The 26996-nt window shown below is 43.1% G+C and overlaps 2 protein-coding genes across 6 annotated transcripts in view; one reads left to right on the plus strand and one right to left on the minus strand.

Annotated features, from left to right (window-relative positions):
* Window positions 1-12554: 12554 nt before the first annotated feature.
* On the plus strand, window positions 12555-15906 carry LOC139366159 (rho GTPase-activating protein 24-like). The gene is made up of 2 exons (XM_071103326.1): window positions 12555-14136; window positions 15099-15906. Exons 1-2 carry the CDS (start codon window positions 13136-13138, stop codon window positions 15334-15336), a joined length of 1239 nt encoding a protein of 412 aa, XP_070959427.1. The 5' UTR covers window positions 12555-13135; the 3' UTR covers window positions 15337-15906.
* LOC139366158 (mitogen-activated protein kinase 9-like) overlaps window positions 15795-26996 on the minus strand; it is a 36142-nt gene continuing 24940 nt past the window's right edge. The window contains exons 7-12 of one of the 5 annotated variants that reach the window (XM_071103321.1): window positions 25228-25299; window positions 24682-24864; window positions 24130-24254; window positions 22592-22655; window positions 22402-22470; window positions 15795-17730 (exon numbers count right to left, since the gene is read on the minus strand). In XM_071103321.1, the coding sequence (XP_070959422.1) occupies window positions 17594-17730; window positions 22402-22470; window positions 22592-22655; window positions 24130-24254; window positions 24682-24864; window positions 25228-25299 (650 nt within the window). In that variant the 3' untranslated portion in view covers window positions 15795-17593. The remainder of the gene's footprint in view (window positions 17731-22401; window positions 22471-22591; window positions 22656-24129; window positions 24255-24681; window positions 24865-25227; window positions 25300-26996) is intronic. The other 4 variants (XM_071103324.1, XM_071103325.1, XM_071103323.1 and 1 more) reach the window with 4 other exon arrangements.

A 26996-nucleotide genomic window follows, 5' to 3' on the forward strand; every position in this document is an offset into this window, starting at 1 on the left:
GCTCTTCGCTGGCCATGGCAGAACTCTGACATTCCTGTCTTGCCGGAAATCACGCACAGAACGAGCAGTATGGCTGGTGGCATTGTCATGCTGGAGGGTCATGTCATGATGAGCCTGCAGGAAGGGTACCACATGAGGGAGGAGGATGTCTTCCCTGTAACGCACAGTGTTGAGATTGCAGGCAATGGCAACAAGCTCAGTCCGATGATGCTGTGACACACTGCCCCAGACCATGACGGACCCTCAACCTCCAAATTGATCCCGCTCCAGAGTACAGGCCTCGGTGTAACGCTCATTCCTTTGGCGATAAACGTGAATCCGACCATCACCCCTGGTGAGACAAAACCACAACTCGTCAGTGAAGAGCACTTTTTGCCAGTCCTGTCTGGTCCAGAGACGGGGGGTTTGTGCCAATAGGCAACGTTGCTGCCAGTGATGTCTGGTGAGGACCTGCCTTACAACAGGCCTACAAGCCCTCAGTCCAGCCTCTCTCAGCCTATTGTGGACTGTCTGAGCACTGATGGAGGGATTGTGCGTTCCTGGTGTAACCCGGGCAGTTGTGGTTGACGTCCGGTACCTGTCCCGCAGGTGTGATGTTCGGTGGTACTGATCCTGTGCAGGTGTTACACGTGGTCTGCCACTGCGAGGACGATCAGCTGTCCGTCCTGTCCTAGCAGTGTCTTAGGCATCTCACAGTACTGACATTGCAAATTATTGCCCTGGCCACATCTGCAGTCCTAATGTTTCCTTGCAGCATGCCTAAGGCACGTTCGCTCAGATGAGCAGGGACCCTGGGCATCTTTCTTTTTGTGTTTTTCAGTCAATAGAAAGGCCTCTTTAGTGTTCTAAGTTTTCATAACTGTGACCTAAATTGCCCACCGTCTGTAAACTGTTAGTGTCTTAATGACCTTTCCACAGGTGCATGTTCATTAATTGTTTATGGTTCATTGAACAAGCGTGGGAAACAATGTTTAAACCCTTTACAATGAAGATCTGTGAAGTTATTTGGATTCTTTCTAATTATCTTAGAAAGACAGGGTCCCGAAAAAGGGACATTTCTTTTTATGCTGAGTTTATATATAATGGTTTCAACTGTGTTGTTATTCTCTGACGTTTGTTTAAGAAATCTGTATTAAGAATATTAGTAGCAGTAATAGTTTATCATAAATTATTTATTGTGTCTGGATTTCCTGAATCAGAAATGCCCTAAACTAAACTGTCTTTCTGGTCTCTCCTCTCTCTATGGCGAAAGTGACCACAGATGGTGTCTAGATGCATGGAAGGGATAATTTGACCAAGAACAGTGTGAACCTCATCCCCACTAGCCAGCTGAAGCAATGGTGTTCAGTTTGGTCCTTCACCACTTCTACCGTGAGACCTGAGTCCGAGCCAGCATGTACACAGCATCCAGTCGAAGCTATCAACTGCCTTTTCTCTCATTCTCTTATGCCTTTTCTCTCAGGAGTGAGACATGGATCCACTTGGAGTGAGCATGGAGAAATATCTCGTCCAAACTTGCTGGTGTACTTGTAGGAAAACGGACAAGACATAATGGACTGTAAAGGACAGTGGCGGCTCAGGTGAGAGACATTATCAAGGGCCATCCACTTTGAACATGTGCCATTGGAAGGACAGTTATTTGGATTTTTAGGAATTATCTTTGAAAGACAGGGTCCTGAAAAAGGGACGTATCTTTTTTTGCTGAGTTAGATAATTTTGTACCTGTTACCTCCAACATCTTCACCAGGTCCTTTGCTGTTGTTCTGGGATTGATTTGCACTTTTCGCACCAAAGTACGTTCATCTCTAGGAGACAGAACGCGTCTCCTTCCTGAGTGGTATGGTGGCTGCGTGGTCCCATGGTGTTCATACTTGCATACTATTGTTTGGACAGATGAACGTGGTACCTTCAGGCATTTGGAAATTGCTTCCAAGGATGACACAGGTCTACATTTTTTTCCGAGGTCTTGGCTGATTTCCCATGATGTCAAGCAAAGAGGCACTGAGTTTGAAGGTAGGCCTTGAAATACATCCATAGGTACAACTCCAAATGACTAAAATGTAAATTAGCATAACAGATGTTTCAAAATCCATGACATAATTTTCTGTAATTTTCCAAGTTATAAAGGCACAGTCAACTTAGTGTATGTTAACTTCTGACCCACTGGAAGTGTTATACAGTGAATTATAAGTGAAATAAACAATTGTTGGAAAAATGACTTGTGTCATGCACAAAGTAGATGTCCTAACTGACTTGCCAAAACTATCGTTTGTTAATTAACAAGAAATTTGTGGAGTGGTTGAAAAACAAGTTTTAATGACTCCAGCCTAAGTGTATGTAAACTTCTGACTTCAACTGTATGTCCTATTTCACACATGTACAAGTGTGTATTGTACGCATGCATGAATTGGAAATGTGTTTTTTTGCAAATCACAACTCTCCCCGAGGCACCTTTGGAAAGTGGGGCACGGCCAGGGTCTCTCTCTCTCTCTCACATTCTTTTTCTCTCTCTCTACCTTGTTGTTTCTCATGCTCCTTCTTTCAACCCTTCTCTCCCTTCTCTCTGTCCAGGGTATGTGTTATAATTGGTCTCCCCCGTGTGTCTCCTAGAGTTCTTCATCTGGAACATTCCCTGGTCTCATTGGGAAGTTATTCTCCCGATTGCTGGACACACCAATAACAGAGGAAGTAGGGGGCACATTTGGGTAACTGGGGGGGGCCCTGTCTTGTTTGGGTAATTGATTAATAAAAAATAAAAAATAAACTGCATAATAAATAAATGTGACTGGTCAAATGTGTGAGTCAGGTGCTACGCCCTTTTTTTATACAACCATAGGAGACAGATCTCAATGTTCAAAATACACCAGAAAGCATCATCAAGCCACAGATCAATCATATCACAAGTATACAGGTAACTGCCAAAATAAATGAACCCTTTCCTGCACTGGCAGTCAAATGCCCAAAGCACCCTCTAGTGGCCTCATGGGTGGACCGTTATGAATCTTTTTCACAATTTCATAATTCGTAAACATTATTATTTTAAAAAGCAGAAAATCTGGGGTTTCTCTGTCAATTGTTTTGTTATATTTCCGTCTTCTGTGATGTATAAAAAGTGTCAAATTGGAGTGCAAACTCAAAATTGAATATATTTCAACTCTATATCTGACATGGTACATGTCTTCTTTTTTTTGTACGCTCATAACCATGTGCATGAGGTGTATACTTTTTTTTTCAAAGTAGATTTGTTTAAGACTACCAATAAAACTGTAGTTTGACACTGGTTTAGCCAACTGCAGTAAAAGGTTTGAAAAGGTGTGTTTGGCCACCACAAGGTGCCAGAACAGCTTCAATGCACCTTGGCATAGATTCTACAAGTGGACCTAAACCATGCCAGGAAAATGCACCCTACACCATAACGTTTGATTTGTTTCCCCCATTTACTCAAGTGTTTCCTTTAATTTGCCGGGTGTTGGCAGTGGTTGAAAAAGTACCCAACTGTCATACTTGAATAAGAGTAAAAGTACGTTAACAGAAAAGTCACCCAGTAAAATTCTACTTGAGTAAAAGTCTAAAAGTATTTGGTTTAAAACAAACTTAAGTATTAAAAGTAAAAAATAATAAATCATTTCAAATTCCTCATATTAAACAAACCAGACGGCACCATTTTCTAGTTATTTATTTATTTAGGGAAAGTCACAGACACACTCCAACATTCAGACATCATTTACAAACGAAGCATGTGTGTTTAGTGAGTCCGCCAGATCAGAGGCAGTAGGGATGACCAGGGATGTTCGGTTGATAAGTTTGTGAAATGGACTATTTCCCTGTCCTGCTAAGCATTCAAAATGTGACGAGTACTTTTGGGTGTCAAGGAAAATGTATGGAGTAAAAAGTACAATATTTTCTTAAGGAATGTAGTGAAGTAAAAGTAGTCAAAAATATAAATAGTAAAGTCAAGTACAGATACCCAAAAAAACAACTTAAGTGGTACTTTAAAGTATTTTTACTTAAGTACTTTACACCACTGACAGTTGGTAAGGCCGCAATTTGGCCAACATGCACGCCAAACATACAGCTTGTTGAACTGTGGCCGTAGACATATCCATAGAAGGGTTATGAAACATCTTACCCTGACGACTCCCAATTTTTTGTGAACAGCAGCACTGTTTTTCAAAGGGGCTCATCTTGAGGTAGTCTATTGCCAAGACACGTGCATCAGCCAACACGGTGTGCCTTGCCTATGGCTTCATCTTCATTATTAGGTGAGTCAGTGTGCCACTGGAAATATTATTTAGTAGTCTGCTGTTTCCTATAATACACAGTACCAGACAAAAGTTGAGTGTTTTCAAGGGGTTTACTTTATTTTTACTATTTTCTACATTGTAGAATAATAGTGAAGACATCAAAACAATGTAATAACACAAATGGAAAACTTTAGTAACCCAAAAAGTGTTAAACAAATCTAAATATACAGTGCCTTGCGAAAGTATTCGGCCCCCTTGAACTTTGCGACCTTTTGCCACATTTCAGGCTTCAAACATAAAGATATAAAACTGTATTTTTTTGTGAAGAATCAACAACAAGTGGGACACAATCATGAAGTGGAACGACATTTATTGGATATTTCAAACTTTTTTAACAAATCAAAAACTGAAAAATTGGGCGTGCAAAATTATTCAGCCCCCTTAAGTTAATACTTTGTAGCGCCACCTTTTGCTGCGATTACAGCTGTAAGTCGCTTGGGGTATGTCTCTATCAGTTTTGCACATCGAGAGACTGAAATTTTTTCCCATTCCTCCTTGCAAAACAGCTCGATCTCAGTGAGGTTGGATGGAGAGCATTTGTGAACAGCAGTTTTCAGTTCTTTCCACAGATTCTCGATTGGATTCAGGTCTGGACTTTGACTTGGCCATTCTAACATCTGGATATGTTTATTTTTGAACCATTCCATTGTAGATTTTGTCATTGCCAACAAAGGGTATATAACAAAGTATTGAGATAAACTTTTGTTATTGACTTATTTTCCACCATAATTTGCAAATAAATTCATAAAAAATCCTACAATGTGATTTTCTGGATTTTTTTTCTCATTTTGTCTGTCATAGTTGAAGTGTACCTATGATAAAAATGACAGGCCTCTTTCATCTTTTTAAGTGGGAGAACTTGCACAATTGGTGGCTGACTAAATACTTTTTTGCCCCACTGTATATGGTCCCCAAACCCGTGTGTCAAGCTTATAGTGTCATACCCAGAAGACGAGGCTGTCATCACTTCCAAAAGTGTACTGAGTAAAGTACTGAGTAAATTTTCTGAATACTTATGTTAATGTGATATCTCAGTTTTTTATTTTTAATACATTTCCAAAAATGTCTAAAAACCAGTTTTTGCTTTTTCATTCTGTGGTATTGTGTGTAGATTGGTGGGAGGAAAAAAAGCTAGGCTGTAATGTAACAAAGTGTGGAAGAAGTAAAGAGGTCTGAATACTTTCAGAATGAACTGTACACAATTGAAGTCGGAAGTTTACATACACTTAGGTTGGAGTCATTAAAACTCATTTTTCAACCACTCCACAAATTTCTTGTTAACAAACTATAGTTTTTGTAAGTCGTTTAGGACATCTTCTTTGCGCATGACACAAGTCATTTTTCCAACAATTGTTTACAGACAGATTAGTTCACTTATTATCACTGTATCACAATTCCAGTGGGTCAGAAGTTTACATACACTATGTTGACCTTGCCTTTAAACAGCTTGGAAAATTCCAGAAAATTAGGAGACGTGTTCTGTCTCCTAGAGATGAACGTACTTTGGTGCGAAAAGTGAAAATCAATCACAGAACAACAGCAAAGGATCTTGTGAAGATGCTGGAGGAAACAGGTACAAAGGCATCTGTATCCGCAGTAAAACGAGTCCTACATCGATATAATCTGAAAGGCCGCTCAGCAAGGAAGAAGCCACTGCTCCAAAATCGCCATAAAAAAGCCAGACTACGGTTTGCAACTGCACATGGGGACAATAATCATACTTTTTGGAGAAATGTTCTCTGGACTGATGAATCAAAAATAGAACTGTTTGGCCATAATGACCAATGTTATGTTTGGAGGAAAAAGGGGGATGCTTGCAAGCCGAAGAACACCATCCCAACCGTGAAGCACAGGGGTGGCAGCATTATGTTGTGGGGGTGCTTTGCTGCAGGAGGGACTGGTGCACTTCACAAAATAGAGGGCATCATGAGGCAGGAAAATTATGTGGATATATTGATGCAACATCTCAAGACATCAGTCAGGAAGTTAAAGCTTGGTCGCAAATGGGTCTTCCAAATGGACAATGACCCCAAGCATACTTCCAAAGTTGTAGCAAAAGGGCTTAAGAACAACAAAGTTAAGGTATTGGAGTGGCCATCACAAAGCCCTGACCTCAATCCTATAGAAAATGTGTGGGCAGAACTGAAAGTGTTTGCGAGCAAGGAGGCCTACAAACCTGACTCAGTTACACCAGCTCTGTCAAGAGGAATGGGCCAAAATTCACTCAACTTATTGTGGGAAGCTTGTGGAAGGATACCCAAAACATTTGACCCAAGTTAAACAATTTAAAGGCAATACACTCAATTAGTATTTGCTAGCATGTAAACTTCTGACCCACTGGGAATGTGATGAAAAAAACAAAAGCTGAAATAAATAATAATAACCATTATTCTGACATTTCACATTCTTAAAATAAAGTGGTGATCCTAACTGACCTAAGACAAGGAATTATTACTAGGATTAAATGTCAGGAATTGTGAAAAACTGAGTTTAAATGTATTTGGCTGAGGTGTATGTAAACTTCCAACTTCAACAGTATATACAGTGCCTTGCGGAAGTATTCGGCCCCCTTGAACTTTGCGACCTTTTGCCACATTTCAGGCTTCAAACATAAAGATATAAAACTGTATTTTTTGTGAAGAATCAACAACAAGTGGGACACAATCATGAAGTGGAATGACATTTATTGGATATTTCAAACTTTTTTAACAAATCAAAAACTGAAAAATTGGGCGTGCAAAATTATTCAGCCCCCTTAAGTTAATACTTTGTAGCGCCACCTTTTGCTGCGATTACAGCTGTAAGTCGCTTGGGGTATGTCTCTATCAGTTTTCCACATCGAGAGACTGACATTTTTTCCCATTCCTCCTTGCAAAACAGCTCGAGCTCAGCGAGGTTGGATGGAGAGCATTTGTGAACAGCAGTTTTCAGTTCTTTCCACAGATTCTCGATTGGATTCAGGTCTGGACTTTGACTTGGCCATTCTAACACCTGGATATGTTTATTTTTGAACCATTCCATTGTAGATTTTGCTTTATGTTTTGGATCATTGTCTTTTTGGAAGACAAATCTCCGTCCCAGTCTCAAGTCTTTTGCAGACTCCATCAGGTTTTCTTCCAGAATGGTCCTGTATTTGGCTCCATCCATCTTCCCATCAATTTTAACCATCTTCCCTGTTCCTGCTGAAGAAAAGCAGGCCCAAACCATGATGCTGCCACCACCATGTTTGACAGTGGGGATGGTGTGTTCAGCTGTGTTGCTTTTACGCCAAACATAACGTTTTGCATTGTTGCCAAAAAGTTCAATTTTGGTTTCATCTGACCAGAGCACCTTCTTCCACATGTTTGGTGTGTCTCCCAGGTGGCTTGTGGCAAACTTTAAATTACATTTTTTATGGATATCTTTAAGAAATGGCTTTCTTCTTGCCACTCTTCCATAAAGGCCAGATTTGTGCAATATACGACTGATTGTTGTCCTATGGACAGAGTCTCCCACCTCAGCTGTAGATCTCTGCAGTTCATCCAGAGTGATCATGGGCCTCTTGGCTGCATCTCTGATCAGTCTTCTCCTTGTATGAGCTGAAAGTTTAGAGGGACGGCCAGGTCTTGGTAGATTTGCAGTGGTCTGATACTCCTTCCATTTCAATATTATCGCTTGCACAGTGCTCCTTGGGATGTTTAAGCTTGGGAAATCTTTTTGTATCCAAATCCGGCTTTAAACTTCTTCACAACAGTATCTCGGACCTGCCTGGTGTGTTCCTTGTTCTTCATGATGCTCTCTGCGCTTTTAATGGACCTCTGAGACTATCACAGTGCAGGTGCATTTATACGGAGACTTGATTACACACAGGTGGATTGTATTTATCATCATTAGTCATTTAGGTCAACATTGGATCATTCAGAGATCCTCACTGAACTTCTAGAGAGAGTTTGCTGCACTGAAAGCAAAGGGGCTGAATCATTTTGCACGCCCAATTTTTCAGTTTTTGATTTGTTAAAAAAGTTAGAAATATCCAATAAATGTCGTTCCACTTCATGATTGTGTCCCACTTGTTGTTGATTCTTCACAAAAAAATACAGTTTTATATCTTTATGTTTGAAGCCTAAAATGTGGCAAAAGGTCGCAAAGTTCAAAGGGGCCGAATACTTTCGCAAGGCACTGTATATTGCCTCCTAATATAATACCATCTGTGTGTCGCTTCATTGGCCTGCGCTATTGTTTGTTTGAATTCAAGAGAAGATTGATCTCAGTATGTCAGTGTCAGTAGCCACTCAATTCTATAATTTGTGTGGTATTAAAAGAGATTCAGCTAATGCCTTCTATCATGTAAATTATGTAGAATTGCATGAAATGCATTTTTTATATAAAAATAATAATAATCCGGCCCTGGGAATTCCAGCTATAGGAATTCCATTTAATCCTCTCTCATTCTTATATAAGATGAACGTCTCATTCAGTCATGTTCAGTGATGTGCTAATTTGAGTAAGATGTCAAACCTGTCAGGAATACAGATTACATTCGCTTAAAGCACCAGGTCGGAATTTCTCTATTCCCCAGTCGCCAATCATATTCTTTCTAAAAGATGTTCCCATGGTAACACAGCCGGATCTGTCACTATACTGTCAGATGCATGTTTTATAACTTAAAACAAATAAAAACGTAACTAAAATATATTTTAAAAAAATACCTTTTTACATTAGGACAAAGGAACGCTATAATCTCAAGAGACAATAACTAAATACTGATCAAATCTAAATGCAAAGTGACACAGAAATATGTGGTTTATTTATATCATACTGGAGAGACACCTACGGATGTATCTATAAGCAGTGTTGAATCTAGCTGCTAATCTAATTAACCTACGGCGTGATAATAAGCAGCTACCCACACATGGGGAAGCATAACTCATATATTCTACAATGTATATACCAAATCCCGTGTGTGTGTGCGTGCGTGTTTGTGTGTATGTGTGTGCATTCATGCCAACGCTCTGACAGGGGATGTCTTGTTCTGAGGGATAATCCTGTGTGAAGAGTGAAGGATGATATTTTTTTGTTCCCCGACAATAAACACTCTAGATAAGGTTTGGATGACAGTCAACAGAAACCCAGCAGATAATGTTTGGCACAGCGGCAACAGTGACAAATAACACTTCCTATACTGTGGATGGTATTATCGGTTGACGCTTTATGGCTGACTGACATTGGTGATAGGCCTCTCTCTACCTAGAACTCTAAAAGCCTTGTGAATAGAAAGCCACATTTCTGACGTCAAAGGATGCAGCCTGAAAACCCCGTTGAGCTTTCATTTCCAGGATGAGAAGTATTCAGAGGAATCTTCAAATGGACAGAAAGGCTTAATAAAACATGAGTAAACAGAACTGTGGGGGGGGGGAATTCAATGGAATCTGCTGCTACAATACAGAACAGCACATCAGGGTACACAGGCTAAAGAGGAAACAGCAGAAGAGGTGGTGGTGGTGGGGGGGGGGGGTGTAATCTCGCAGAAATGTAACCGTGCATAGACATACATATCATAATCACACAAAAGTCTCTCTCACTGCGTTTGATCGCCTTCTCTTCTCACTCACCCTCTCTTTCTACCCTTCTCTCTCTCTATCCTGTGGAAGGAGCTGCAGCTGCGGTATATCACCTCATATGGTTTTCCCTAAATACAGTATGGTTCTTCTCTATATGCTACTCAGTAGAAAGATGCCCAGACAGCTCTTACAGAATACGTCTCCTCTCTCCCTCCAAGGCCTCTTGCGTTAACAGGGCCTGCTCCCATGCTAACAAGAGCCCTCCTCAATCACACTCCATCAAGCAACAGTCTGCACTAACCACTGAGCTCTCCCCTCACCCCCACCCTGACGCTTTATTATTTAAAACACGAGGATCCGAGTTGCCATAGAGGCCCCTTAGTCGTCATGGCTACAAACAACTGCGTAGATGTAAGGAGCAGGAGGACGGGTTGAGGAGGTGCTCGAGGGCCTCGGAGAGAGGTTAACCTCTGCAGGGCTGAACTTTCCATCTTCATAAAGAAGTCACTGGCCTCTGAATAAGAGGTTAAAGAAGAGAGGTGAGCTTTAAATATTGTTTAAAAGACATGTCAGAAGCAGTGATAAGGGTTAAGATGAACATTTCTGTCATTCTAGCTGCACGTTTCCTTCCGAAGTCGCTGGTCTCTAAGAGACAGGCCAGTTCAGAACCTTGGACAGGGCTATGTGCTTTGCTGGACTCAGCTGAGCCACCAAGACCAGAATGTATCCCCTCTGTTTTTCTACAGTAATTGAAGTGACTGAAGACTATGCTTCGATGTGCAGGCCAAAGGGTCATTTACATAGGACAGATAAGTCTACAGTTCTACAAAGGAACAACACAAGTTGACTAAATTACTGAGGAGACTCCAAAGTAGATCCCATCTATCCCTTAGCCACATCGATAGAATCTTGCAGATCTATTCCAAAGTCCTAATTCTATAAAGCATTCTAGTCAACCCATGATTCCTCTCACTACTGCACTGCACTGCAAATTATCTGATCATTACAGCTGACCTGACCTGAGTTGAGCTGAGGTGAGTTAAGGGAAAATATAGATCCATTATATGGCTGTTTCCTGTGATCTAGGATCAGTGTCCCTGATAAAGACTGGGTTGTTCCTGCCCTGCAGCTGAAGCAGAGGAGGATCTAACACTGGATCACTGATCAATACTGGATCGATAGCTGTGATCTGATGCTGGAAATCGTGTTTTAACCCTAAATCGGAGGGAAGGCAGAAGCTGGTGGTTAAAGAGAGAATGTGTCCTGATAGCTCTTTGTCCTTCATTGGACAAGTAGGGTCCTATCAACCATTCATGGATTTAAAAAAAAAGAAACAAACCGAGCACCTACATTTCATGTACAGTGCTAGAAAAAGGATACTATGATTCAGATAATGTTAGGAAGATGATGGAAGCGTTACATGCCTGTTACATTTTTGCTGATGACAAGGTACACCACCCATTGAAAACACACTTACCATATAAAATAGCTAATAGCCCCATCTGGTGGTCAAATGTTCTATAGCAACATCTGTGTGTGTGTGTGTGTGTGTGTGTGTGTGTGTGTGTGTGTGTGTGTGTGTGTGTGTGTGTGTGTGTGTGGCTATGGCTTACCTCCAGAACTCAGCTCTCTAGCCTGCAGTGAGTAAGGTGCATTAACACAAACTGTACTAAAAGCTTTCAGTTCTAATTAAATGTTTCTCTTTGCCAATGTTTAAGTGACTCATAATTAGGAAGCTGTATCTCCCTGCCTCTGTCTCCAACCTCATCTCTCTCTGTGGTTAAACAAACTTTAAAATAAGAAGAGGTTATCACATTTTCACTATACAGTGAGCCAACCTCTCAGTCTAAATTCCCCCTCTCCCACTGTGTACTCAGGGTAAAAGCTATAGTCTAGGAGTTGTGAGACTATGATTCGTTCCCTGTAAGGTAGGTTGGTAGCTGCCCACTGGTTCTGAGTATGCTCTGTGTGAGCGTGCGTGCGTGTGAGTACTCTCCATAGATCAGCTGAATGGCCTGGGCTAAACTGTGGGGTGACTGACCACCATCACTCTTCTCACACTGTTAAATGCGACTGACACTTGGTTCACTGCATCCCACAGCATTAGCATGGACAGGTGCCATAAACCAAGAGAGTGTGGGAGAGAGAAAGGGGGAGGGGAAAGAGAGATAAACAAACGGAAGTAGAAACAGATTGACTGAGATAGAGAAACTACCATATCTATTGGGTGAAATACCACAGTGTGCAACCACAGCAGCAAGATTTTTTACCTGTCGCCACATGAAAAGGGGAACTGAGTGTCAATTGACACGGTGACGTCTAAGTCAGGCCAGAAGTGTGCCAGCATTTGTGCCATTGTACCCCGGTAAAGGGGAGTGTCTAACCCTGTATGCTCCAATCAGGAAGCATTGCCTGGCAACCACTTTCATTCCTCTCCGGTGTCGGGGGGTTTATGCAGTGTGTGTGCCCGCATACAGTATCTATTTTTGTGGTTGTAGCTAGTTCTGAATGTGTGTGTCTTCAGGAATGAGCCAGGCTGAGTTACACTCTGGTCAGTCCCTCAGGAGCTGTTATGGTGCAACAGCTGAAGTCAGGGCTGCTTAAAGACACAAACATGCACGCTCACACACACACACACACACACACACACACGCTCTCACACACACACACACGCTCTCACACACACACACGCTCTCACACACACGCTCTCACACACACACACGCTCTCTCTCACACACACGCTCTCTCTCACACACACGCTCTCTCACACACACACACGCTCTCTCTCACACACACACACACGCTCTCTCACACACACACACACGCTCTCTCACACACACACACGCTCTCTCACACACACACACGCTCTCTCACACACACACACGCTCTCTCACACACACACACGCTCTCACACACACACGCTCTCTCACACACACACACGCTCTCACACACGCTCTCACACACACACAGCTGCTGAGTGAGAGCTGCAGTCCTTTCCTCAGACGGCCACAGTACTCCTAGTACCTGCCGCCCACCAGCCGCGTCAAGGACACCGAGGAGAACCAGGCAGAGGGTCCTACACACACTTCCCTCCCAAGGACTCGGCACTCCTTCCAGGGGACAGCCAGCAGGGACCCTCCCTTACACCTCCAGACAGACTTACAACCAGACTTCAGACCTCTCCTTGACTAAACTGACAGCAGAGGAAGGTGTCACTACTGCACCCCTCGAACCCTCAGCACCCCCCCCCCTCCCTCACCGTGCCGGACCCCCCTAGGGTGAGGTAGTGACATGGAGCTGCCCTGCCTGCCCCCCGAAACCCCCACCACAGCCAGCTCCTGCTCCACCGACCCCCTGTACGACAACTGTCTACCCCATGCCGGGAGAGGGAGGGATAGAGGGTTTAGGGAGATGGAGAAGGAGAGAAAAAGGGAAAGTGGGGGACTTTGCAACCCTGCTGTAACTGGAATCCTTCACCCCTCCTCCCCCCCTGGCCTGGCCCCAGCTGCAGCTGTGGTTCCCACACTGGGAAGGGGGAGAGATGGAAGAGGAGGGGAGAGAGGGGCTGGCGTGCAGCCAGCTCACAGTCACTGCAGCTGGGGAGGCCTGGGAAGGCAGGGCTGGGACATGGGGACAAACAGAGGAGAGAGAGGACGAGAGAGAGGAGGAGGGAATACGGGAGTGCAGGAGGTGGAGAGCGTTCGGCATCAGCAGAGCCCCAGCCCGAGCCACAGCGACGGAGACACACACGAGAGCGCTCTTTCCGTCTACGACAACCTCCACGCCGTGACCCCCACCGAGGACGCTACCATGGAAACCACTGTGACCTTCCCCACACCCCAGCGTTTCCTGAGGATCCCAGTGCCGGTCTCGGTGTTGATGGAGGATGGAGGGGTCAGCGGGGAGAGTAGCTCCTGGTCTTCCTGTGAAATCCTCCTTGCAGGGAGCAGCGCCAGCAATGGACCAGACCAGTACCAAGACCTGGACCCAGAACCGGACTTTAACCAGGACGAGCCCATGTTCCAACTCCAGCCATTGATCCAACCACAACCCCATCGACCAGATAACTTCTCCCATCTCCAGCCCCTTGTCCCACCCCTACAGGCTTCTGCCACCCATCCAGTAGAGCCTCTCCAGCCTTCTGGTCCGATCCCTGTACCTGTCCCTGGGGCCCGGGTTCCCCCTCCCCTGCCCTTGGCAGACCCCTCAGCCAGCGCCCTCCGCAGCCTCCTCACCAGCCTCCAGCAGCAGATAGCCAGGCAGAGAGAGGAATATGAGGAACGCATACACAGGTAAGAACTTCATATCATTATCTAATGTGCACACACATATAATGAAAAACATGGTGACATGGTTTCTCTGGGTACTTTCAGTGATAAGGAGTTGCAAAGGTTTTCTATCCAGATGTGTGTGTCCACTCTGCTGTTTCCCATGACCGCCCCTCCCCCCACATCCTGTTTACTGACAGATATCAGTCATGGAATATTCCACAAACACTTTTCCTGCCTTTTCCTCTATATTTATTTGACATGTCATTATGAATGCCACGAATAGCATATTAAAACCGACAATTACACACTTCATGAAATTGTTTTCTTCGGGTGGAGTAATATGCTTAAAAACACAATGCCTCCATGACTGTCTTTTTGAAATAGAGGCTGTTTGTGGGGTGGATGGGAAAAAAAAGAGCTATATAAAAGGGTATGTGCTAACCTAGACACTAACACATACCTCACTACTGCTGATATAGACAGACAGGGGATGCCTGGTCAGATTGAGACTAAACTGGCCATACAACTAAAATTAGGAGCATACAGCACACAGGGACGATGACGTCTGACTGTCACATAGAGCTAAGGATGGTGAATTAGCCTAACCCCACGATGGATGCCCCCAAAGGGTACTTGATCGAGGTGTTGGCTCAGGACCCCTCTCTCTTCCTTACCCTTTTCGCTCTCCTCCTTCTCACTCTGTCCCCCTTACCCACTCTATCCTTCGAACACTTAAGGAAATGCAATTGAGATTCTCCCATGATTCCTCACGTCTTCGCCTCGCCATTTTAAGAGGCGAGAGGACGCAATGAACCAAGGAAATGCAATTGAGATTCTCACCAAAAGTCTGGGAGAGAGGAGCGAGGTGCTACAGGGAGAGGTGTTTGACCTGATGGCTAACCTGGCTCAGCAGAGTTATTGTGCCACCCCCATTTTCCTAATCTTCAATCTCCACCCCCCACCCTTTGTCCCCCCCTCCCCAGTCTGGAAGAGAGGAACGAGGCTCTCCAGGTAGAGGTGTTTGACCTCAGGGCCAACCTGGCTCAGCAGAGACGGTGGTACTCTGTGGTCCAGGCTAAGATCTTGGAGTCAGAGAGGGGCCGGGCTGCAGCAGACCTCCGAAACACAGCCCTGCAGAGGGAGATGGAACAGTTCTTTGACACCTTCGGAGAGCTCAACAACGAGGCCAAGAAGACGGAGAAAATTGTCAGGAGTTTCTGAGACTGACCTTTGGCTGAGGGGTGTGTACTGTATGTGCTGCGGAAGTGAAGTATGTATGATGAGATTGGAAGTGATAAGACAACTGTCTTTAAACTAAGACTATTTACACAATCTTTAAGGCCAGCTGGAGAGGAAACATTTGAGTATGAAGCGCTGCCTTCAGGAACTCTAATGGATTATGGAATGGTTAATTATCAGAAATGTGCATATTCATAAGCTACAGTATATTGTCCATGGATTCAGACCACGGGCTCATACACCTTTATCTTGCGTCATGTTTGGCTCATCTTTGATGATTATATCACACCTCTCTATTAGCACTTTCTAGTGCTGGGTCGGGATCTGGAACAGCTGATGTTAGTTCGGTGGGGTAAGCGTGAGGCGCTCACACACATCTAGAAGGTTCTGAACTGGTATCGATGTACAGTACCTCTGCATTTACAGCAATTAACAGCACATTCTTTGAGTTGTCCACTTTTAATTGATGGGGCAGGACAACATGAAGGCAAAGTGGTATTGTGAAACCGCATGTCATTGCAGACAGTACATCATGAACAAAATAAAATAAAATGAACAAGATAAAACATGAGATGTACAGTTTGTACACAGTGAATATTTTAAACAAGGTACACACACCTCAGTCCTTAACAAATAGGATGTAAAGAGTGAGCCGGACACTCCTCTGGTCATTTAAGGCATGATGAATGAATAAGGCTGTCATGGTTTGAAAGGAAAACAAATATGGGGTACAGTCCTCATCTGACTACATTATGTCTGTTTGTGCATATCCATCATCCAACAGAGTTACTTTTCGCCAAAATCTGTTTAGTTCTATCTATGCCGAGTTCTGCTCCAGAGCTTCACGGTTCAGAATCACAACTAGGTATTGTACATGTGACATGTCCACATTCCAAACCAACAGCTGTGCTCCACCACTGTGTGACTGTCCTTCCGTCCTTAGGCATTAATCTACTGATGGTGGTTGTCCTTGTCTTGAAGAAGCAAAATCCATTTGAGGAACGATGAGGGGACAGCATGGTACCGATATAGCATACACACAAGAAAAGTACAGTGAATGTGACACCATGCAAGTTGAACAACAATTGTTAAGTTGCTACATCTCTAGATACTGAATTTCCATATAATGTTTTATGTCATGATTTCTCCCAAAGGATTTCCAGTACTGATGGAATGGTTTAGAATAAGAGGCCCCATGCATTTGACCCTATGCATTTGACCCCATGCATTTGATCATCAATAAAACGTTTCACAAGGGTCTTGTTGTGTATGGGTCAAACATCATCAGTGGTGTGCAACATTTAGCAAAGAACTCAAACTAAATACCAAACACATGGACCTTTTTTTGTTCAATGTACAGGATAATGATATTTCAATATACACATTGTACCTTACGGCATATGGGTTGATTGTACTATATGAAGATGTTTCTATGGGTACATTGAATGTCTAACAAACAAATATGCCTAGCTATATATCTACGTGCATTATCAGAGCTTTAGCTGGATACTATGACATACATTACATTTATAAGGAAATAAAACCTTAACATTGCAACCACAGCCACCCCTGGAGGTCAGGAGGAGTAACAGCTCCAAACCACATCACTCACGACAATTAAAACACTATACTCAACGCCGGCACCACTCTCACTTGTTCTCAACACTGCTACCTAACTAAAAAAAATCTAAAAACGTGATTAGTGGTTGATCGGCAGATGAACATTTGATGGTTTGATAATGTGATCAATGCTTTGTTTGTGTAGCTGTAGCATGCAGAAAGCAGCTGTTCAAATGTAATGATACTCCTGTCTTTAGGTTAAAATCTTTATAACCTTAATTGAAAACAAAAACAATAAAACATTTTTTTTTTTTTTAAAGGTAGGCAAAGTAAATATCAAGTCCCTTGCCAAGAATTCTAAAGACAGATATTCAAAATGGAAGAATATATTACAGAAAACTTCAAATATTAATAAAAAAAGCTATTAAGCCAATATAGATATTTTAACTTGCGCCTCTTACACACAGTCAGAAAAATAAGGCTTAGGATAGAAGTGAAACACTGCTCTGGGGTTACAGCTAAACTATACCTGTCCAAGATCACACAATTTTTCCTTTAGAAAAATAGACCTATGCATGGAAGTTAGAGAGAGAAAAAAAAGGATACGGAAAGAAATATGAAGTAAGCGAGACAAAGCAAGCTAGAATAGAGAGAAAAATATACACTTCCTGGTGCGATCTCATTGGCTCTCGTCCAGGTGTCCAGTGAGTGTGTCAATGCTGCTGCTGTCAGTGTCGGAGGCCAGGGTTTGCTCTGTTGACATGGACGAGATGTCATTGGCCGAGGACGACTGGGAAGCCAACCCCCTCACTGCATCTATCACAAAGACAGACAGACAGACAGCGAGAGAGAAAATATAATAGGGTTTATACTGTATGTCTAATGCAGTGGTCACCAACCTTTTCCGAGTCAAGATCACTTTCGCAGTCAAAAAGGAAGCTGAGATCTAGTGTTCAGCCATTTTTTTTAAATGGCTTAAATTTGTTTTTAACTACCTAATAAAAACAATTCTGTAGGAAGAGTGGGCCTAATCACAACATATTGGCTAAATGCTTAGCAATATTGTTCTTCTCAGACCATATTATACACTGCTTAAAAAAATAAAAGTGAACACTTAAACAACACAATGTAACTCCAAGTCAATCACACTTCTGTGAAATCAAACTGTCCACTTAGGAAGCAACACTGATTGACAATAAATTTCACATGCTGTTGTGCAAATGGAATAGACAACAGGTGGAAATTATAAGCAATTAGCAAGACACCCCCAATAAAGGAGTGGTTCTGCAGGTGATAACCACAGACCACTTCTCAGTTCCTATGCTTCCTGGCTGATGTTTTGGTCACTTTTGAATGCTGGCGGTGCTTTCACTCTAGTGGTAGCATGAGACGGAGTCTACAACCCACACAAGTGGCTCAGGTAGTGCAGCTCATCCAGGATGGCACATCAATGCGAGCTGTGGCAAGAAGGTTTGCTGTGTCTGTCAGCGTAGTGTCCAGAGCATGGAGGCGCTACCAGGAGACAGGCCAGTACATCAGGAGACGTGGAGGAGGCCGTAGGAGAGCAACAACCCAGCAGCAGGACAGCTACCTCCGCCTTTGTGCAAGGAGTAGCAGGAGGAGCACTGCCAGAGCCCTGCAAAATGACCTCCAGCAGTCCACAAATGTACATGTGCCTGCTCAAACGGCCAGAAACAGACTCCATGAGGGTGGTATGAGGGCCTGACGTCCACAGGTGGGGGTTGTGCTTGTGCCCTGTGCTCTTCACAGATGAAAGCAGGTTCACACTGAGCACGTGACAGACGTGACAGAGTCTGGAGACTCCGTGGAGAACGTTCTGCTGCTTGCAACATCCTCCAGCATGACCGGTTTGGCGGTTGGTCAGTCATGGTGTGGGGTGGCATTTCTTTGGGGGGGCCGCACAGCCCTCCATGTGCTCGCCAGAGGTAACCTGACTGCCATTAGGTACCGAGATGAGCTCCTCAGACCCCTTGTGAGACCATATGCTGGTGCGGTTGACACTGGGTTCCTCCTAATGCAAGACAATGCTAGACCTCATGTGGCTGGAGTGTGTCAGCAGTTCCTGCAAGAGGAAGGCATTGATGCTATGGACTGGCCCGCCCGTTCCCCAGACCTGAATCCAATTGAGCACATCTGGGACATCATGTCTCGCTCCATCCACCAACGCCACGTTGCACAACCGACTGTCCAGGAGTTGGCGGATGCTTTAGTCCAGGTCTGGGATGAGATCCCTCAGGAGACCATCCGCCACCTCATCAGGAGCATGCCTAGGCGTTGTACGGAGGTCATACAGTGGAGGCCACACACACACACTACTGAGCCTCATTTTGACTTGTTTTAAGGACATTACATCAAAGTTGAATCTGGTCTGTAGTGTGGTTTTCCACTTTAATTTTGAGTGTGACTCCAAATCCAGACATCCATGGGTTGATAAATTTGATTTCCATTGATAATTTGTGTGATTTTGTTGTCAGCACATTCAACTATGTCAAGAAAAAAGTATTTAATAAGAATATTTCATTCATTCAGATCTAGGATCTATTATTTTAGTGTTCCCTTTATTGTTTTGAGCAGTGTATTTCAACACTCAAGCTTTGATAATAAAATAGATCAGTTGGTATAGCACTTGCGAGGCACAGCTGAGCATTAATTTAAATCATTACAATTTTTATTTTACTGGACTTGGTTCTTGCATCTGTCATGGTGCTTTCAAGACATCTGGGAACTGGGGTGGGGGGGGTAAAATCAAGACGTCAGTGACCTTCAGGTCGGAGCTCTAGAAAAGATGCCCCAGTTTCCGAATTGAAATTCAGAGTTGGATGACCGTTCAAAACATTTTTTCCCCGACTTCCCAATTGTCTTGAACGCACTGAAGTTGGAAGTAGGAGATTTCAGAGTTCCCATTTGTTTTGAACACGGCATTCGTCTCAGCGGAGGGAGGGAGAGAGCAGCAGAGGGTCTGCCTCTCACGGTCCCTGCTCCCTCCTTCCTTTCCTCCGGTGAGACTGACCAGAGAGAGGGGACACAGTCTTCCACCTTATGGCGAAACTCGAGTCGCACCTCATGTGACAAACATTTTATTTGATCTGTCTCATGCACAAATTCATGTTGTTCCTATGACCAGAGAAAGTGAAATATTCATTGATATTAAAATAGACACAACGAGCTGCTAATAATAATAATAATAATATTTAAATAAGCAGGGCTATTGATAGACTTGGCTACTAATTCATTGCAGCTGCAGCACGAGTGGACATAGGGAGAAGCGCATTTTATGTTTTGTAATTAGTGTTGAATAAAAGCTTAAAAGACGTGAACTCACAAAAAAAACCTAATTGACAGTCTCTCTCTGGTCATGGTTTTAAGTCATGAAATCTCAAGTAGGCTAGTATCAAACTTTGCTGTGGTCGGGGAAGCTGTTGGCACGGTGATTTAAGCTATCCGATTGGCCAGAGCAGGAGGCGCACTCGCTTTAGCCGGTCCACCGGGAAGTTGGAGTTGGTCTTTTCAAACAAATTAAATGGTTCCAAATGGGTAAACTTTGCCTACCCAGTGTGCAGGGTTTCTGAATCAAGTACACCTACCGCCAACAGCACAACATAAAATAAATAAAAAGAACGCAACCTTCTGTCGTTGGCTTTTATACAGAAATGTTTGGTGATCGATGAGGAATGCCTTGAAGAGCAACGAGTCGATTGCGATCCACCGGTTAGTGGCCACTGGTCTACTATATACCAGGTAGGGGATGGGCATTTTTTAAATATTACTATTCAAATAATACCATGAGCCAATTTTTAGGCTCTTGACCAAACAGAATGACACAATGCCACAAAAGCAGTTATTTTCAGGGTGATACTCCAGTGTTTTTGGCGAACAGTAGCCTAGGCTAACAGCAACAGTGAAAGACAAGTCTGATGTTCACCATAATAGAACTGATTCTGTTTCAAAAGAAGGTGTTTTGCATTGATCTGTGTCAGGTCATTTGCACCATCTGTTGGTGCGCGACTATAGGCTAACTGCTATTTGAAGAAGTGAGGAAAATAGCATACCATTGTCAGAGCCAACCAGTGGGCTAAATGCCCTATGATAGTAAAACGCTTTTTCATGTAAATGCCAACCCGCAGCCCATGTGAGAGAACATTTTCTTTAAATTCAAACAAAATAGGGGGCCTCCCAGGTGAAGCAGTAGTCTAAGGCACTGCGTCGCAGTGCTAGCTCTGCCACCAGAGATTCTGGGTTCGAGCCCAGGCTCTGTCGCAGCCGGCCGCGACCGGGAGGTCCAGGAGCGACGCGCAATTGGTCCAGCGTCGTCCGGGTTACGGAGGATTTGGCCAGCAGGGATATCCTTGTCTCATCGCGCACTAGCAACTCCTGTGGCGGGTCGGGTGCAGTGCACGCTGACCAGGTCGCCAGGTGTACGGTGTTTCCTCCAACACATTGGTGCGGCTGGCTGGTTGGATGTGTGTCAAGAAGCAGTGCGGCTTGCGTTTCGGAGGACGAATGGCTCTCGACCTTCGCCTCTCCCGAGTCCGTACGGAAGTTGCAGCGATGAGACAATTGGATACCACGAAATTGGGGGGAAAAAAAAGAAGATAACTCAAACAAAATAATTTTATGCATCCTCAGAACTGTAGGCTACATTTACTGTTCGCAACTGTAAACAATTTACTTTCAAAACCATCTGAATCAGCAGTAGCTCAATGCATGTACATAAACACTACATTTTAAAGTTTGTGTTTATATTTAATTAAGAATTTCAAATGTCATTGTATATCCCTTTTCATTGTTAAAATAGGCCCAATTCTTTTGTTGTTTTGAATACTTACATCCTTTTGGATATTAGAACATGAGAATAACCATGCCCATCCCTAATACCTGGCAGGGTCCACCAGGGGTCCATAGCATTTTAATTAGACATTTCAATTCAATTCTTGAAATGGAGAAGTTACGTTGAATTCAATTTGAATTTCAACAACCTTCCAAGTTACGGAATTGAATTGGAATGTTAGAATTTTTTGATCTTGGAATTCAATATTTGTACATTTCCCAGTTGATGGAATCAATGCACTTAGTATCAAAAATGGACAGCAGAATTGGTTTAAAAACATTTAAACTTTTATTTCCATTATAGCTAGGCTGCCTGAAACGTGACATGATCAGCCTGAAAGCCTGAGGGATTTTAATTATAATTTGGAATTTGTGGAATTATTGGGGATAATATTGAATTGGGAATGTCATTCTTGGAATTTACTTAACATTAAAATTGAGAGGAACTGAATTCAAAGACCGAACTGGAATTTTAATTGAATTACAATTGAATTTGTGCAATTAACCCCAACCCTGGGGCCTGGTCCACTAACATTCACCACTGTGTCACAGACACACCAGATCTAGAGGACTTGTTACATAGTACAACCTGTACATTAAAGATGTGATCTTGTATCTGAGAATTGTGTAAAGAATTACCTGACTCTTCTTTCGTCACGCCATTCTTGTTCCTCTCCTCCCAGTCTATCAATTCTTCATAAATGAGCTCTGAGGAGAAAGAGTGATTCGTTTCATCCCTGTACAGTCATCTACACTGTGCGTGCGTGCGTGAACGTAACATCTCAGAACAGGTGAGAGAGTGTTGTCCCTAGAGGGAGCCACCACCTACCTTTCCACTGTTCGATGCTGTGTTCTCTCTCCTCTAGCTGCTTGTCACAGATCTGTGGGGGAGGCTATTAGATACAACATAGACAACACAGTGACACACATATCAGACCAAACAAATGTATTCCCCATATATATACACATACATACACAGTTGAAGTCAGAAGTTTACATACATCATAGCCAAATACATTTAAAATCAGTTGATCACAACTCCTGACATTTAATCCTAGTAAACATTTCCTGTCTTAGGATCACCACTTTATTTTAAGAATGTGAAATACCAGAATAATAGAGAGAATTATTTATTTCAGCTTTTGTTTCTTTCATCACATTCCCAGTGGGTCAGAAGTTTACACACACTCAATTAGTATTTGGAAGTATGCTTGGGGTCATTGTCCATTTGGAAGACCCATTTGCGACCAAGTTTTAACTTCCTGACTGATGTCTTGAGATGTTGCTTCAATATATCCAAATAATTTTCCTGCCTCATGATGCCATCTATTTTGTGAAGTGCACCAGTCCCTCCTGCAGCAAAGCACCACAAACAACATGATACTGCCACCCCCGTGCTGCACGGTTGGGATGGTGTTCTTCGGCTTGCAAGCCTCCCCCTTTTTCCTCCAAACATAATGGTCATTATGGCCAAACAGTATTTTTGTTTCATCAGACCAGAGGACATTTCTACCAAAATTACGATCTTCGTCCCCATGTGCAGTTGCAAACCGTAGCCTTGCTTTTTTATGGCGGTTTTGGAGCAGCAGCTTCTTCCTTGCTGAGCGGCCTTTCAGGTTATGTCGATATAGGACTCGTTTTACTGTGGATATAGATACTTTTGTACCTGTTTCCTCCAGCATCTTCACCAGGTCCTTTGCTGTTGTTCTGGGATAGATTTGCACTTTTCACACCAAAGTATGTTCACCTCTAGGAGACAGAACACGTGTCCTTCCTGAGCGGTATGACGGCTGTGTGGTCCCATAGTGTTTATACTTACGTACTATTGTTTGTACAGATGAACATGGTACCTTCAGGCATTTGGAAATTGCTCCCCAGGACGAACCAGACTTGGAGGTCTACACATTTTTTTTCCTGAGGTCTTGGCTGATTTCTTTTGATTTTCCCATGACGTCAAGCAAAAAGGCACTGAGTTTGAAGGTAGGCCTTGAAATACACCCACAGGTACACCCCCAATTGACTCAAATTATATCAATTAGCCTATCAGAAGCTTCTAAAGCCATGACATTGTTTTCGGGAATTTTCCGAACTGTTTAAAGGCACAGTTAACGTAGTGTATGTAAACTTCTGACCCACTGGAATTGTGATACAGTGAATTAAATCTGTCTGTAAACAATTGTTGGAAAAAATTAATTGCGTCATGCACAAAGTAGATGTCCTAACCGACTTGCCAAAACTATTGTCTGTTAACAAGACATTTGTGGAGTGGTTGAAAAACAAGTAAATGACTCCAACCTAAGTGTATGTAAATTTCAGACTTCAACTATATACATCCCCTCTCTCAAAAATGTGGAACAGTCCACTCACCGCATCTGCCTCTCCTGGATCGTACCACACGTGTATATAAGGGTGATTCAGGGCCTCTTCCACTGAGATGCGGCTCTCGGGATCGATCACCAGCATTTTGGACAGCAGGTCCCGAGCTTGACCCGCTGTCATGGAAATGAGAGAATGGCACATTCACTGCACTGTTTCTACAGCAACCAAGGCTATCTTGACATCATTTCATTAAGATAGACCCCGTGGTCTCTATGCGACCGCTTAAGCCCACACAAGGTGTTAGATAAGAATACTGATCCAGCTTTCAACTAGATCACTTTGATACAGCAACACACATATTGCTGGATAGTGTTCTTCACTCCTGCTCTTGGAGGGCTACAATGTGAGCGAGATTTTGTTCCAGCCCATCAATAACACACGAGTTTCAGCTTATCTATTCATCACTAAGGCCTTGGTCAGCTGAATCTGGTGACGCAGTGATGGGCTAGAGCAAAAGCCTGCGATACTGGAGCCTTTCAGGACCAAGAACTAAAAGAAAAGTAAAAAAAGATACAAAAATCAGGAGGGGAAATATCTTACTCTTGAGTCTGTCGTGTTCGGAATCAGAGGGGAAGGCCCAGTCAGGAAATAGTTCAGCGAAGTTCACCCCTGGGTATTGAGGCTTGTTCATCACATAGTTCCTCACAGTCTCCATCAGCCGGTTCATAAACTCCATGGAGGGAGTACCCAGCACCTCAATCACCTTGTTCCACTGGTCTATGTCTGGACAGGCACCACAGTTAAGGAGAACATGGGTGTATGTGTGTGTATTACATCAACTAAAAATGAGAGCGAGAGCCCATTTCCATTAGAAAAGGTGAAACAGGCAGCCAGTATAAAATGCTAATCGGAGGCATCCCAGTTATTTTTTTCATTATCAATGGAGGTGACGTCTACTGGTTGAGGAAAAACACAATGGAAGTGGTCTCAATCGTCCTTGTGGATCTAACCAAGTATAAATACTTATGGAGACAATGGAAGAATCAAGTGCCAGAGAGGAGTGGAGACAGAGGGATGAGGAAAGGGATGAAGAGGAGTGAGATATTGAAAAAAAGAGGGAGTGGGAGAGAGGTGGATGAAGGATACGGTCGGTGCCCTGGAAGATAACGTTGCCCTTCACCATTTCACCCATGATGCACCCCACTGACCAGATGTCCACTGGGAACAGGAAGAAAATGAAAACAAATGTTCAAACATATGGTTGGTTGTCTTTATAAACACAAATCACCAAAATCATAGGAAGACATACGGCAGTGGTTAAATTATTATATGTTAAATGGAAGAATAATGCTTTAGTTACGAAATGGTTCAAAATGCAGGATTAGGGACATACTCCAGGCTATTTCCATTCAGAGAGCACTCTCATCAGGATGGGAAGGACAGACTAACTAACTTAACACATAGCCTTTCAGGCTCAACTCGCATGGAGCACTGCTCATCAGTTTACACAGCCTTTCAGGCTCCTCTCGCATGGAGCACTGCTTAGGAGCACTGCTCATCAGTTTACACAGCCTTTCAGGCTCCTCTCGCATGGAGCACTGCTTAGGAGCACTGCTCATCAGTTTACACAGCCGTTTCGCTTTCTCGATTTGCAAGTCGGGGATGAAATAACGCGTGTCCTCACTGGACACTTCGAAGATGTCAGAATAACTGTCCACGTGTACTTTTCCTCAGCCAACAAGACGAGTAACGAACAGAAAAATCACCAGCCTATGCATAGGCGGCGTTTGAGTTTCACCACATTTTTTACCATAAAAATGCACCTTTATAATAATGCATCATCGCATTTCCAGACTTATGTAAGATCGCCTACTATGCATAATGTGAGGAGTAGATTGGAAAATCATAATTTAGGCTAATAATATAATATATAAAAAAGACCACGTGTATATCGGCGAGTCCTGGGTTACAGGCTATATCAGATACGTTTATTCTTTCTTTGTACGGGAGAAACACATTTCATGCAATTCTACTACACTTTATATGACTGGACACATAAGCAGAATCTTTTTTAATACGACTAATTACAGGGTAGCCTACTCTGCTGACACTGAAACGGATAAATCAAAAACAACCTTGTCCATTTAATAGGCCTATGAGAAGGGGAGACGCAAATATAATATGACGTCCATCTAAAATGGAGGAAATTGTCCAAAAACAAACTTAAGTGGCACTGACTGAACAACGATAAAGAGTGAACATGCGCAGGGCGCACTCTCCGCTGGTGCTAATAAGATAAGCTATAGGCCTACTGTTCAATTAGGTTGAGAATTTGGTTACTAAAAGACAGATTTTCATTGTCTTCTCTTTACAGCAAGAGCCTTTTGTTTTCCAAACTAATGTTTTATTTCTGTATAGACAGGAGTAGGCTAATTAGGCTATATCATTTTGGCAATTTAATTTACTTAGGGAAAGCTTAGATTCCCCTAGCCTTATGGATGTGTCACCTATGAGCCTATGGCAATCGACTATTCCCCATAGTAGAAAAGTTTACTATTCTATTGGCCAGCTTGTCGAGAAATAAATAGCCCAAACAGTCTCTGGGACAGTTGTGGGAAGATAGATCCCAAATTCAAATTCATACAACCACTAGGCCTAGGCAACAAAAATAATGTTGAAAAGCAATGAATAGATGGAACAGATCATCACATTAAGATTAAAATGTAAAGTCTTATTTCTTGACATAATTAGCGCAGTAATGTGCACAAGGCATTTGGCTACCGGACAATGGAAGGAAATGTAAAACCAATAGAATATGAGATAAATAGGCTTTTGGTTTCAATGGCATATGCCCAGGCTACTTTGAAGCAAGGTAAAACATGCCTCATAATATGTAGCAAAATGTTCAGGTTTTA

Source organism: Oncorhynchus clarkii, chromosome 14 (assembly GCF_045791955.1).
Source record: "Oncorhynchus clarkii lewisi isolate Uvic-CL-2024 chromosome 14, UVic_Ocla_1.0, whole genome shotgun sequence".
Classification (NCBI taxonomy): Eukaryota; Metazoa; Chordata; class Actinopteri; order Salmoniformes; family Salmonidae; genus Oncorhynchus; species Oncorhynchus clarkii.